The 14,631-nt window shown below is 42.1% G+C and overlaps 1 protein-coding gene across 1 annotated transcript; it reads left to right on the forward strand.

Annotated features, from left to right (window-relative positions):
* The first annotated feature begins 850 nt into the window (after nt 1–850).
* On the forward strand, nt 851–10,875 carry FBXO5 (F-box protein 5). Its single transcript, XM_075554359.1, has 5 exons — nt 851–1,583; nt 4,627–5,335; nt 6,540–6,630; nt 8,081–8,260; nt 9,852–10,875. Exons 1-5 carry the CDS (start codon nt 1,487–1,489, stop codon nt 10,101–10,103), a joined length of 1,329 nt encoding a protein of 442 aa, XP_075410474.1. The 5' UTR covers nt 851–1,486; the 3' UTR covers nt 10,104–10,875.
* The last annotated feature ends 3,756 nt before the right edge of the window (nt 10,876–14,631 follow it).

A 14,631-nucleotide genomic window follows, 5' to 3' on the forward strand; every position in this document is an offset into this window, starting at 1 on the left:
TCCTATAGGGTCGGTTGGGTCAAATTGGCAGTGAGCTTTGGGTCTGCAAACTTCCTAAAGGGCAGGGCTTTGTCCTTTCGAAGATGTTTATTGGAGACCACTCTCTTCAGTTGTCAAACAAGGGCACACCAGAAATTTTGGTCACAAAGAGAAATACAATTTGAATCCGAGGCGGGACCCACCTCGGGTCCCTGCCTCACTTGGGATGCAGCTGAGGGTGCAGATATTGAGCTAGAGGACAAGGGAACAGGAGTGCCGGCGAATGGGGTCTCATGGAGTTGACTCTGTGGCCGGCCTGTAAGGTGACCAGAAGCTGGGTGCTGGAAATACTTTGTTCCCGCTGAGTGACACACACCCAATGAGAAAATAATACTGTATAATTTCCCATCAAAGACCTCAGACTGACCACCCACTCTTGCCAGGGCTAGAAAAGCATTCCCAACGCAGAGCGGCCTGTGGTTTCCACGGCAACTATTTTCATACAAATTCTTTTTTATATACCAACTTAAGAAACTTGCGGAGCGTACAAAACAATGGTGGAGAGCGACGTATGGTTGCAATAGCGAAGAAATGCGCCAACCGGAAGGACGTGCCTCTCTCCCCACCCCCTCCGGAAGGTCCCAGGGAGACTCTCCTGCAGGCCTCCCGCCACAGACGTGGCCACCTCTGCCGCTCCGCGTCCTCCCGCGCGGCGGGCCCGACACACCCACCGCAGCCCTGCTCCTCCCGCCCGCGGGGAAACGCAGGGCTCTCCAACGCGCACGCTCCGACCCGCCAACTCTATGGCCACGCCCGCGGCCCGGGCTGCGCAGACGCACTGGGCAGGGGCGGGGCGGAATTACGAGGGAACCAGAAGCGCGCGGGTAAATCCGAGAGAGGCGGGATAAGTCGAGGTGGGGGGAGGGTTCCTCTTCCGGAAACGGGATTCCCGGACCACCGGAGGCACCGCTCACCCAACGACCAGTTGTGAGGTGATCGAAGAGAGTCGGCTGCCCTGTGCACTCGTCGGACAAACGCAGACGGAAACTGGAGCTGCCCTCAGGATGGAAGCAGGATTCGCAGGCCTGGGGACTGGAACTTGGCGGGCTGCCGGGCGCATGCGTGGTAGAACCCGTCCACGTGCGGCGAGCCGCCGCCTCTGCTGGATAACCCCGCCCCCGGCCCCGCCCTGACCTGAGCATCTCTCAGGATGCGCCGGGGCGGCGGTGGGATACTGGGAGGCCAGGCGAAGAGACCGGCTCCGCCTCCGCCTCCGCATCTTTGGATTGGCCGAGGTTGGCGGCGTCCCCGCCCACCGCCTCTCTATTGGTGCGGCCTCTGAGAGCGACGCGTCCTATTGGACTGCTCGGATTTGGGCACCAAATTCAAATGTTTTAAAAGTACCAGCTGGCGCCTTTTGGCTGATAGCGGCGCTGCGAAGCGAGCGGCCGGCGTCGGACCTGCCGGAGCTGCTCCCTCACCTGAGGCAGAGGCCGTCTCTGCTGGCATGAGCCGAAGCCCTTGCAGCCGCTGCTCAAGTCCAGCCTTGTGCGCCTGCCGCCGTAGCCCACAGACCACCGCCGTGCTCCCGCGCCCCACGGACAGTGAGTGAGGGAAGAAGGCGGGCGCAGAGCCGCGCCCCAGGGGGTGGTGTGGTGACCCCGCGACCCTCACCCGAGGTGACCTATACTTGGGTGCGCTAACGCACGCCGGGCGGGCGACGTCGGCGGCGATCCTGGAACTTGGAGAGAGCGGGGCTCTGAGGAGATGGAGGGCCGGCCACCCCGCTGAGCCCGAGCTCTGGCCCCAGGGGCCTGGGAGTCGCGAGTCCCCGGGCACGCGCCCCCCATCCTGGGCGCCGGGTCCGCCTTTCCCACCCCTGACTGGGCGATAAGTGCCCCCTCCCCCACGCACCCTGACCGACGGGGACCCTCACCCTCAGCACCCGCGCGGCTCGAGTCGATCCCCGCCCTTCCCCCCCTCACCCACCCTCTCATCCCGCTCCCAGTAGTTTCGACCCCGCATCCCCAGGGCCGGAGACCCCGGCCTCTTTTTTGTCACCACGTTGTCACCCCCTGGTCCCGTGGCGGGCGCGGGAGATGACTGGCTCTCTCGCCTTATCTCCCGCCTCGCCGCAGGCCCGCGCCCTGAGGGGCCACCTCCGGACCCCGCAGCGTTTCAGGGTCTCCCGCCAAATGGAGGTCCCCCCGGACCAAGATATACACCAAACGCCCCTTTGCCCCCATTTTCCCATTGCCGGGTCCCTCAGCCCCCGGGGCCCGCCCTGGGAACCGTCCATCGGGCCCTGTTGAGCTGGTTTTGTGACCCGAGGCTGCTGTGGCTCCCACTGAAGCATTCGCCCGTCCCCCATCCTAAATCTTACCATGAAGTGGAAAACGCTCCTTTTCCTCAGTTTTCCTCCCCTCAGAGATCCTTAGACCCAAATTTTGGAAAACCTCACTAATCTAGAAATTGTTAGATTTGGGCCGTCTCTGAGCGATGCCCTTTTCCTTAGGGGGGGGGATCCTAAAGATTTAAAAGAAAGAAGACACCTTTATTTGAACAGGTTAGCTAGCTGTGTGTCTCAGTAAGTCTCCCACTGAAAATCGGAAGTCTGGTGGCTTTAGGGGGATTTTTTTTTTTCTTCCTTCCCCTGGGTCGGGGTGGGAGGTGGATAGCCTTAATTCCAGTTGCCTTTACTGCAGGGCTCCCCAGAGAACATTGACTGTACCTGGGTTTGAGGAAATGAAATAAGGTTTCTGAATCCAAGTGTTTTTAAGGTAGACTTTTATCCAAAAAGGCCTGACCCTTTCGAATCGTTAGGTTAAGGAGTGGCCATGCTTAAAATTAGGCGCCATGGTAGTTATTTAGGAGTACTTGGGGGAAATGCAGGCCTTCCTTAGGAACATGTTGGAAGGAGCTAGGAAGGTTTTTTAAGCATTGCAATCTAAATTGAGGGTGATATTTAAACATGAACTTTTGGGTCTACCTAGGAAGTTTAATAGAAAGTAAAACTTGGTACACTGAAGTATGGGACTACCTTTTCATGGTTGGAATGTGAGTTGGTAAGAGATACAAAATAGGCAGTATATTCCAGTCTATACAACAAATCTTTCAGTTGATTTCAGTAGCTCCATTTTAGAGAAAATGACAACCAAGGTCACAAAGCCAAACTCGGATTTTCACTTTAACATGGGTGTGTCCTGAAATGTATACTTCTGTGAGGAATATATTTTGCTAAGTATATAGGGAATGTGATAGAAGTAGTCTTGATTAGACCCTATGTCAATGATACTCTCCCATGGATTTAATCTAGTTATATTATCTGAGTCCCATTTTATGGATGAGGCCTTAAGTGTTAACTTTTCAACCCCCAAAAGAGAGTTAGTCAACTTCCTTTTTTTTTTTAATTTCTCTAACTCAGTAAATGACACTTTACCTTAGGTGCTAAAACCCTAAATCAGAATAATGTTTTACTCATACTCAGTTGGCATTGCCCCTACAGAAATATATCGTGTGTCTGTTCACTTAGCTTCATTTCTACTCGTCATCCTATTCCAGGATACTACACTCTCAAGACTTGAGATACACACTCCTAGGTAGCCTTCATTCAACGTCTTCTAATGCAACCACCAATATTCTCTTTAAAATGTAAACCAAATTTGTTTTAAACTTTCCAAGGGCTCGTTTATTTTTCAAATTGAACCTTTATTTTTCACTCTTCCCTCGGCTCACTGAGTTACAGCCATGCAGGTTTTTCTCTTAAACATTCTGAAATTGTTCTTGTTTCCTGTGATTCTATCTGGAACACTTGCAGAATTTCATAAGACAGATCTCAAAATGTCTCCCTCTGTAGACATCTTCCCCATTCCACCCAGCCAGTGGGTAGTTCTGTAGCTTACAACAGTTGCTAATATTAAATTTGTTGTTTGTCCATTTTGACTAATACTGACTCTAGGACAGTAGAATTGAACAGTTGGTGGGTTCAAACCTGTGATCTTTGGGTTACTATCTGACTACTGTAGTCACTGGTATATCTTTTTACTTGTACCTTACATGTGCCCTTTCCTGCTGGTCTTAACCAATTTTACTGCCTGTTCCCTGAGTTGTATATAAGGTAAAGCTAAATGATGTCTTGAGTCCAGGATATAAAAACTAAAGATGACCTCAGACCTCATACTTTTGACACATCAAATATCACTTATGTATAGCCCCTTCCCACTATCTTTTACTCAGATATAAACATAGTTTTACAATTCCAAAGGTAGTCTGTTCTGAAGTCTTATATAAAATTTAAGTACTACATCGTATTTAGCATAGATAATTTCACAGCTCTATAAGCAAGTACACATAGCTATTAGAATCCTTGGCAAGTGGGCATGTTTAGGGCTTCATTATTGGCCAGAAGTTTGGTTGTTCAAACCCATTCAGGGCTTAGACACTCCTAACCTCAAAAGCCTTAAAGAGCAATTCTGCTACACATCTGGGGTCACTTTAAGACAGTAATGGGTTGATAGCTAATATGTAAACTATACATAATACTGAGAGACACAAGTCATTAAATCTCTGTGTACCCAATTTAAGTAAGGAAATGTAAGGGAATTTTGAAGTAAATATGTTGTGTGGGTTTATTTTTTTTTTTTGTAGGTTATAAAGAAGAGAAGACCGAACTTTCTGTCAAAATGAAGTGCGATTTTAATTGTGACCATATTCATGCTGGACGTAAACTGGTAAAACCTGATGGTGGTATAAGACTGGGCTGCACTCCTGCCTATTTGGAAGGTTCTTGTAAGGACTGCATTAAAGACTGTGAAAGATTATCGTATATTGGATCACCTATTGTGAGCCCCACATCTGTAGAACTTGACACTGAAAGCAAGCCTTTGCACAACAAAGAAAATCAGCATGTGCAACGAATACTTGATAGTCCAAATGAACTAGAACTAGAGACCAGTCGATTTTATGAAGATAGTGGTTATTCCTCATTTTGCCAACCAAGTGGCCTCAATGAACATGAAGAGGCTGGCCTGTCCCTGGAGAACATTAGTGACAGCCCACAGTCCTGCCTGCTGCAAACACAAAGCCCAGACCAGTATCCCAACAAAAACTTGCTGCCAGTTCTGCATTTTGAAAAAGTCATTTGTTCAACGTTGAAAAAGAATGCCAAACGAAGCCCTAAAGTAGATCGAGAGATACTAACAAGAATTATAACCAGTGGAAATTTTAGACTACAGAATTTAATTGGCAGAAAAATGGGCCTGGAATGTGTAGATTTTCTCAGCGAACTCTTTAGAAGAGGACTCAAACTACTTCTAGCAGATATTTTAGCACAACTTAGTGGTATGGACTTAATCAAGTGAGTATTGTTGCTTTCGTGTTTTATAACATGTGACTTAGTACGAGTTCGTCATAGAATGGTGGCAAATACTCTTTTACATTGGTCAGTGGAAAAAATTACTTGAGAGATTGCATTTTATTACCTCTGTCTGCCATTCAGGTAATAACAACCTTAAAACTCACTGCTATTGAGTCAGTGGTGTAGTGGTATGTCATGATATGGTGACCACAAGGTCAGCAGTTTGAAACCACCAGCCACTCCAAGGGAGAAAGATGAGGCTTTCTACTCATCTTTCACGAAGAGTTACACTCAGAAAACCACATAAGTTATTCTGTCCTGTCATAAGGTCGCTGTGAGTATGATTGAGATGAAAGGAATGTATTTAAATCCAATTCTGACTCAAAGTATGACCTTTTGGGATGGAATAGGCAGACCTGCACTTACGCAGTTTGGAGTCTCTATTAGTAGCAGAGAGGCCTCCTCTTTCTCCCAAGGAGCAGCTTGTGGCTTTGGAGCACTGGCATTGCCGTTAGTAGCCCAATGATACGTTGTGCCACCAGGGCTCCTTCATTCATTTCCATCATTTTGTATTTATATTATGGGAAAGTTTTCTATTCGATGAAGATCTTTGTTCCTTTTCAATTCTGAGCTTTCTAAAATGTAAGCTTCATCTTCCAAGCTTAACTCTAAGACACAGCCTAGTTTCAGCCTATAGGTCCCATAGGCATTGAGTTTTTATTGCACCTGAAAGTTTTGGGTTTTTTTACTTTCTGTTTCACAATAAAGTAGCGACACAAACTGCTGCTGTCTTCTTTAGAAAGCCTCACAAACCAGGATCTGGATATGACCTGGGAACCTTGAATTGATTTTCTATACTTATAGACCAAAATACTACTATATACTGTGAGGGCAGCTTATTAGATGCTTAGTAATAATATGGGGGAAATGAGGTGGCTTTTAAACCTGAATTACTGTGGAATTCCTTTAAATGCAGAAGCAGAATCTCCTTTTTAATTTAAATTAAAATTGTTAGGCTTGAAATATCTTTACATCCTAAGTGCTCCAGGAAAATTCTAAAGTACAGCCTGATACTGAGAACAACTGCTAATAAAATTTATTTTGGGCAGCATCGGGACAGCTATTGGAACTATTAAATGTTATTCAATTAAAAAAATATATTCTAGCCCTTTGTGATATTTTAACTAACCATTTACTTTTCCAGTGTGGCTAAAGTGAGTTCAACCTGGAAGAAAATTCTTGAAGATGATAAAGAGGCATTCCAATTATACAATAAAGCAATGCAGAAAGTATCTGTAAGTTTATTTTTATACACTTAACAAAGTACTACAGCATTTCATTAGTGCTAATGTCACATATTATCAAGGATAGGAGAAAGGTCTCACCAGTCATTTCTTAATTCACCTTACAAATAGAATGTCCAAAACTGACCAGGGGAAAATGACTGTTTTCAGATACTGTGGGTTTACTTTTTAGTTGTCTTTCCCGTCTTTGTTTGGAAAATCTGTTTTATTTTCTTTTTATTTAAATAAGTAAAGCCAAATAAACATGTTACTGTCAAGTTGATTCTGGACTCTTATTATTTTGAACTTTGTTCTACCTTTTCTCCCCACCCCCAATTCTGTCTAGGACCTTTATTGCCATCCTGATCAGTTGGTAGAGCTAGCTGGGCACCATCAAGTCTTTTGGGGTCTCAGGCCTAATAAAGGCAATAGTTCTTTCCTGTAGTCTAGCAGTCCTTTGAGCTAATTGTTTGCTTGAGTCTGAGTTTCTTTACTCTCTGCATTGGATGGGAAGAGATCAATAAAATACAATCAATAGTTGTATTTTAGTTGGTCTTTCATTGACTAAAAACCATAGCCATTGCTCACCAAAGTAGGATGTAGACCATATCTTTATGGGTTATATCAAGTCACTTAACCTCAATCTCCCATGAGATCCTAAGCCCTCAAGCCACCCCACACCCCATCCCCAGTATGCTGTTCTGCATGCATGAGTATGTTTGCAGCACATACAAATACATAAATATATATATATATATATATATATATATATATATATGACCATCGTTGGTGCCAAGTCTAATTTTTAATGGCCAACTGCCATACCTTTTCTAGGATCTGGTAGGTTTGAAATACCAGCCTTTCAGTTGGCAGTTGAGTGCTTTATCACTGCTTAAAATATGTAAGGAAGCTTTTTGATCCATTTACCAGGTATATTAACTTTGAAGGATCATGTAAGAGGGTATGTGTTTAAGTTGTAAAATAGCAACTTTGGAGGTGTTTTTGAGAATCTTAGCTTAATACATAATTCAGACCTTAGAGTTAAGCAAATTTGTATGTTCAAATTTTGGTACCAGGACTCAATGTTTTATGTAAGTATTCCGAAGTTGAATTTCTTTATGATTAATACTCACTTATCAATAGAAACTTTTTCTGGTCTGAAAGATTTTTGGTCCAAGGTGGCACCATCTGCTGGTTGTGAGAAGAATAACTTTGTTCTGGTCCTAGTACTTTAATAGGTTGTAAAGTGCTTTCTCTATCTGCAAGCAATGTTATTAGGCTTCATATATCTGAACAGTTTTATATATATAATATAAATCTGTTTAAACATTTGAAAGTACATTTGGATATAGGGTTAAATCCTTTACATTCTGGTTTCCCATATATGTACAAATAAAAGTGTCTGGTTGCTGATATTAAAAGAAACAATTTTTAAGGCCTAATAAAACTTTTTTTTAATTAGGAAACCGTTATTAAGTTTTTACCACACGCTTCAACCAGAGAAAATATTCTGCACAGAACAGCCTTAGCTTCTGTTCAAAAATCAGCTACCCAAACTTGCCTCAAAAAAGATACTCGAATCAAGTTATCCAATCAAGGTGACCAGGAAGATTCGTACAGTCGACACAATGAGTTTTCAGAGGTAATTTTTGTTTTACCAATAAATTAAAACCCTGGGCCATTGATTGTGAATGGAATTTTAAAAGAAAAACTGTTGGCTAGCCTTAGATAAAGCTAATTACTGTATAGTTAGTACTGCTATAGAATATTATAAAGGCAGTGGGGGCTCTTTGCCTTTTCTAAACTACATGATAAAATTAAGAACCACTATTAGGATCAAATTAATGGCAACTGGCGATGGTTTCTGTATTAAGTGTTCATTAGGGAAAGCTGATGACTGCATATATATTCAAAAACCATTTCTTTGTCATCTATGTTAATAAAGTACTACACAGGTAATAAGAAACGTGACCTTGCTAGTCTTACACAGTCTTGAAGATAAACCAAAATCGCTGCCATTGAATTGATTCTAATTCATAGTGCTCTTATAGGATAGATAGAATAGCATTCCTGTGGGTTTTGAGGCTGCAATTCTTGATGGAAGCATAAAACTTTTATCTGTCTCACATGGCGGGGTTGGTGGGTTCCACTACTGACCTTGGGGTTAGCAGCCTAGCATGTAACTCACTATGCCACCAAGGCTTCTCGCATAAGACAGCCAGACCAAACTTGCTGCCATCAAGTCAAGTTTGACTTACCCTGACCCTGCACGTCCGTAGAATGGGCCCAGTGGGCTTCTACGATGTTACATCTACAGGAGTAGGCAGCTTCTCCTTTCTCCTGCAGAGCCACTGGTGGTTTGAACTGCTGTCCTCTCTTACTCAATTCTAACGTGTAATGACTATATCCATTCGACAGTAAAACTCTCCGTGGGGTTTTCATTGGCTGTGAATTTTGAGAAGTAGGTCATCAAACCTTCCAAGGTGGTGATTCTGAGTGGTTCCTGTTCGTAGCCACATGCTTATTGGTGCCACCTAGGAATCTAATGTGATAAAACCTCTAAAAAGAAGTAGCTGTAAAAGAATAACTCCTTGAACTAGGAAGGTACCACAGAAAAGATGACATTTACTTAAAGCAGGAGTTGGGTGTGGTTAAATTCTCTCTAAAATAGTAGGAAATAGCTATATAAACTGTTGATCTTCTCTCTCACTCAGCCATATTTCCTTAAGCATAGGCTTTGCCTTAAGTATAAAATCAATGCTTTGGATACGTTTTGGAGCCCCCAGTATAATAGTTAACGCATAGTTCAAAACTGCCAGTCACTGCAGGAGAAAGGTGAGGCTTTCTATTGCCATAAGAGTTACGATCTCAGAAACCCACAAGTACGGTTCTCCCTTGTCCTGTAGGCTTGTTGTGAGTCAGAATTAACTTGATGGCAGGTGAGTTTGGGTTTGGATATCTATTGGGAGGGGGGATTAGGGGTGAATAATGTGAATTGAGAGTTGAAGTGCCTTACCCACTGCTTTAATGTTCTTACCTCATTGTGCTTGTGTGACCTTCTTAGTTTTATTGATTACATTTGCACACTTTTTTTTTATAAACGATGCAGTCCTCTTGCCTGTTCATTCTGTGTGCAATGCTGTCTTTGCATAGTATTTTTATGTGCACATTATATGCAAAAAAAATACAATGCATGTCCTTACGTATGTCTATGGATTTTTTCCATTTACTAGGCTGCCAGGACTTTGAAAAATAATGAGAGCCTCAAAGCCTGTGTCCGTTGTAATTCACCTGCCAAATATGATGACTATTTACAACGAGCCACCTGCAAACGACAAAGCTGTGGATTTGATTATTGTACAAGATGCCTCTGTGATTATCATGCCTCCAAAAACTGTTCCAATGGCAAACCTCTAAAGGCCAGTTATAAAATGGGACCTCTGCCTGGTACTAAAAAAAGCAAAAAGAATTTACGGAGATTGTGATCTCTTATTAAATTAAATGTAGCTGACCGTGAAGATTAGCTAGAAAGGTGTAGGTTTTAATATATAAAAATTTACTGTGGTTTTCAGTTTTATATTAAAATTAATGTGTGTGGAAGTTTTTCCCTGGTAAATAGGCTGTACAACCTCTTGAAACATTTTATTATATAATTTAATGTGAAGAAATAGTGTTGTCACTCCAGAGAAGAAAACTGAACAATCTTTTAAAAGGAAAACTGGTTAGTGAGTTATTTGACCTTTGTGATTGTGAGGGTAAAAATATTGATTCAGTATTATAGTATAGGAAGGCCAAGTAATTTTACCTTGACAGTCTTAAATCTTAAATACATTGACATTTTATTTTGTCTTACTAAACTAATAACATTTGAAATAACAACTTTTGGAATATATGAATTTAAATGTCACCTTACTTAAAACTCCTTTTCAGTTTGTGTATCCTTTTCAGTGTGTGTATATCCTCGGCCCCTAAAAACCTTTGTAATATCTTGCTTGCTTTCCTTCTTTCTAAAGTCTGTTTTAATATTTTTGTGCTTATGTAAATATTTCTCTATTTTTGTGTTAAGTATATGGAAATACCATATCTTTTTAAATAATGTACATATTATACAGTATTTTTGCAAGCTGCATAGCCACCTATGTCAGCTTCCTGTGCACGCTGTGCGTGTAATATGAGTAAATATGGAAAATATTCTGTGTGTGTGTATATACATGTAAAATATACATCCAGTTATGAATAAAATTATTATGAGCTTCATATTCGTAACGGCTAAATCAAAAAAGGTTAAGTGTTTAGTAACTAACAAAAAAAGTGACCATTTAAATATACCTGGAAGGAGCCTTGGCAGAGTGGGTTATACGTTGGGCTGTTAACTGCAAAGTCAGTAATTCAAAACCACCTGGCACTCTAAGATGTAGGATCTCTTGATTTGCTTCCATGAGCAGATTATGGATCCAACCAAATACAATCTGTTAACCCTCTCTGAGGGTTCCTAGGATTTGGAATGAACTTGATAGCACTGAGTTAGCTCAGTTGAACAAAAACCTGGTTATCTAAAAAGTAACCAAGAAAAGCAAACCTATAGCCATTGAGTCATTTCCAGCCTATGTCTGCTGCAATCTACAGAAGGAGCCCCAGAGTTTGGGCTACAGTGAAAGACCCCCACCATCCCCTAGTCATTCCACTGGAGAAAGCAGAAGTCGGCTTCCACAAAGATTACAAACTTGGAGATCCTTTGGGGAAGTTCTGTGTCACTTGGGGTTACTATGAGTAGAAAAAATTGACTAATGCTCCCCTGGGCAGGAAAACCTTTTGTGTGAAACATGGGCCAGTAACATCAACACCACCAGGAAGGTAGACACCTAATCAAGATCAAAAGGCATTTGCCTAGTGATAACTCTAAAGGCATAGAGAGGAATAGAAGTAGCAGTGAAACTTCGAAGAGTGCTGTTCAACTGTAAGGAATGAAATCAATGTCATGAAACTGCCTTGTTGAAGGGAAAACCAATTTGCTCTGAAATTTTACCAAATCACAATAATCAGCTTGATGGCATTGGAAAAAAAATGTCGGCTGCATTTGCATCTGGAAGGATACTGAATAGATGTATTTAGTTCTGTGTGAAATTCCAGGTGCCATTGAGTATTTTTTTTTTTACTTACCCAGTATCTTAGGAGTGCCCTGGTGGCACTGTCAGGTCAGCATTGGCAGTTAATTAGGTCTGGTTCAAACCCACTAGTGCCTTGTAGAAGAAAGTTGAGGCTGCTCTGGTAAAGATTTTTTTTTTTAAGCCTCAGAAACTTTATATAGGGTTGTTAGGAGACAATTCAATACCAGTGGAATTTTTTGTGTGATATCTTAATGATTGAGCTGGGTTTTAAACATGTTTCAATAGAGGGTCACAATGATTTGAGAATTATTAATATGATAAATGATACCCAGTTAGAGTAGGTTAAAACCTGAAATCATTGCCATCAATTCTGACTCAGTAACCCTGTAGGGCAGAGTAGACTGCTCTGGATTCTCGAGCATGTAGATTTTTACGATACAAGCCTCATCTGCCAAGTGCCCGGTAGACTTGAACTGTTGACCTTGGGTTAACAGTCAAGCACCAGCACCCTTTAGCCAATTGGTTAAACTGCCCAAAGTCAACATAATGAACTGAAAATGTGTACAATCATTGTGTCTTTAACTACTATCAGTGTTGACACTAATAATAAAGGAGCCCAAGATAAGAACGAGTGGATTGAATTCAGACAGCTCCAAGAGATATGAGTGGGCCTTGAAGATCCTAGGAAAGGGCTTTTAAAAAGGGTAAGGACTTTGTTCCTCCTACCATTCAATTTAAGGTAGGGACTTATTTGAAAGAATTTGTGGGTATGTGGCTTACCAGCCCAATGACAAGAACTCCAATAAACGAGACAGGCTACAATTTGTGTAGTCAGGTAGGATCCTTGATGGCACAGTGGTTACCAGTTGGGCTGCTATCTGCATGATCACTAGTTCAAGACCACCAGCAGCTCCAAGGGAGAAAGATGGCTTTCTACTCCCACCAACAGTTACAGTCTTGGAAACCCAACAGGGGACTGCCGAGTCATCATTGACTCAGTGGCAGTCTGGTTTGGTTTTTGGTGTACCTAAAGAATCGATATACAGCAATATAACAATTGCTGTAGATTCTGACTCAAACCCATTTCAGAAACAAATTACCAGACATTTTCTGTTGTGTTGCTGGGTGGTTTTGAACTCCCAACATTTAGGTTGAGTGCAAACTGCCACCCAGGAAGCTTCTGAAGCAGCTCTATGGAAAGAGATGGAACCAAAAAAATTAAAAGACGGAACCAAAAGAATTAAAAGACGGAACCATGGCCACTGGTAGTTAGAGAATTTCATGTCAACTTGATAAATAGGTTATAGGGGTGGAGTCTATCAGGTCACAGCCTGATTGATGTCTCCCTGTGGGCATGGCCTCATAAGAATTTCTGGGAGTTTCCCCTTGATTCTGCTATCAGAAGAGACGGATCTCTGCTTTCCTGCTGTTGAGAGAGAGCTAGGGTAACCACATGGGAACCTGCACCATCATTGAGATGCGTCCTCTGCCACAATCCACAAAACTTTCTACCCATAAGCTTGTGATCTTCCTACATTTGGCAATGCCATGAGTAAAGAGAAATTTCTAGACTAGCATTGCTAGTATTGGATATATGGGCTATGGGCTAATATCAGAATTACGGACTTGATCTAGACTGGGCTGGAATGTTTTCTCAACATACAATTGCTCTTTGATACAAAGCTCTTTCTTATACATATATGAATGTCCTGGATTTGTTTCTCTAGTCAATACGGACTAACACAGCCACAATTAAGGTAATGGGGTTGTCTATCTGAAGCTTTTTCCCCAGCACGTTGGTTATCAAATTAGTTCATCCATTGGACTTTCTGTAAACTTGTTTGCTTTTACACAATTGTGTGTAGGTGGGATCATATTATTTACATTTTTTCTGACTGCTTTTACTGAATATAACTGATTTTGAGATTCCTCGATCTTGTATCAGTAGAGCATTGCTTTTTATTGCAAACAGTATGCCATGTGTTTCTTTACCTGTTGATGGGCATCAGTTGCCTTTTATCCGGTTGTGTGCGTGTGTGTTTCCTTTACAAATAACCACTATCATCAGGTTGATCCCACCATTTGTCTATCAGTTTTTCATACTGTGATGCCTTGTGTGTTACTGCAATGCTGAAAGCTGTGTCTTGTATTTCAAATACCAGCAGAGTCACTGAAAGGAAATAGGATTCAGCAGAGCTTCCAGACTAAGAAAAATCAACAAGGAACGAATAAACTCCACTGAAAATCATATGGATAGCAGTGGAACGTTTTCAAATTATGAAAGCCTCATGAATAGACACCCAACATTGCCAGATGATGAGCCGCTCGGCTTAGAAGGCATTCAAAAGATGACTGAAGGAACGCTGCCATCTCAAAGTACACCATAGTGGCGTGGGTAGAAAAGCCTTTGGGAGTAAAAGTCTTAAGGAAATTCATTTGGCTAAATGGGGCCTGGCTCAAAATGAGAAGAAACAGCTGCAACCATTTATTAATTATTGGAACTTGGAATGTACAGTTTGAATCTAGGAATATTGGAAATTCACAAAAATGAAATGAAAACCATACACATTGATAGTTTAGGCATTAGTGATTTGAAATCGATTGGTATTGGCTGTTTTGAATCAGAAAATCATGGTTTACTGCACCAACTGGTAGCATCATGATAAATAGAGAAAAGGTTGAAGTCAGGGATTTTATCTTGCTTGGATTCATAATTGATACTCATGGAAGAAGCAGTCAAGAGATGAAATAACATTGCATTGGGTAAATTTACTGCACAAGACTTCCTTAAAGTGTTGGAAAGCAAGGACGTAACTTTGAAGTAGTGCACCTGACCCAGGCCATTGTATTCTCGATTTCCATATATGAATGTGAAAGTTAGACATGAAATAAGGAAGATCAAAGA

Source organism: Tenrec ecaudatus, chromosome 7, assembly GCF_050624435.1.
Source record: "Tenrec ecaudatus isolate mTenEca1 chromosome 7, mTenEca1.hap1, whole genome shotgun sequence".
NCBI lineage: Eukaryota > Metazoa > Chordata > Mammalia > Afrosoricida > Tenrecidae > Tenrec > Tenrec ecaudatus.

Excerpts from the sequence above, each read along its gene's own strand:
- FBXO5 (XM_075554359.1), top strand. The coding sequence starts at position 1,487 with ATGAGCCGAAGCCCTTGCAGCCGCTGCTCAAGTCCAGCCTTGTGCGCC. Across the intron at positions 5,336-6,539 it reads AGTGGTATGGACTTAATCAA|TGTGGCTAAAGTGAGTTCAA; the intron begins GTGAGTATTGTT and ends TTACTTTTCCAG. Across the intron at positions 6,631-8,080 it reads AAGCAATGCAGAAAGTATCT|GAAACCGTTATTAAGTTTTT; the intron begins GTAAGTTTATTT and ends TTTTTTAATTAG.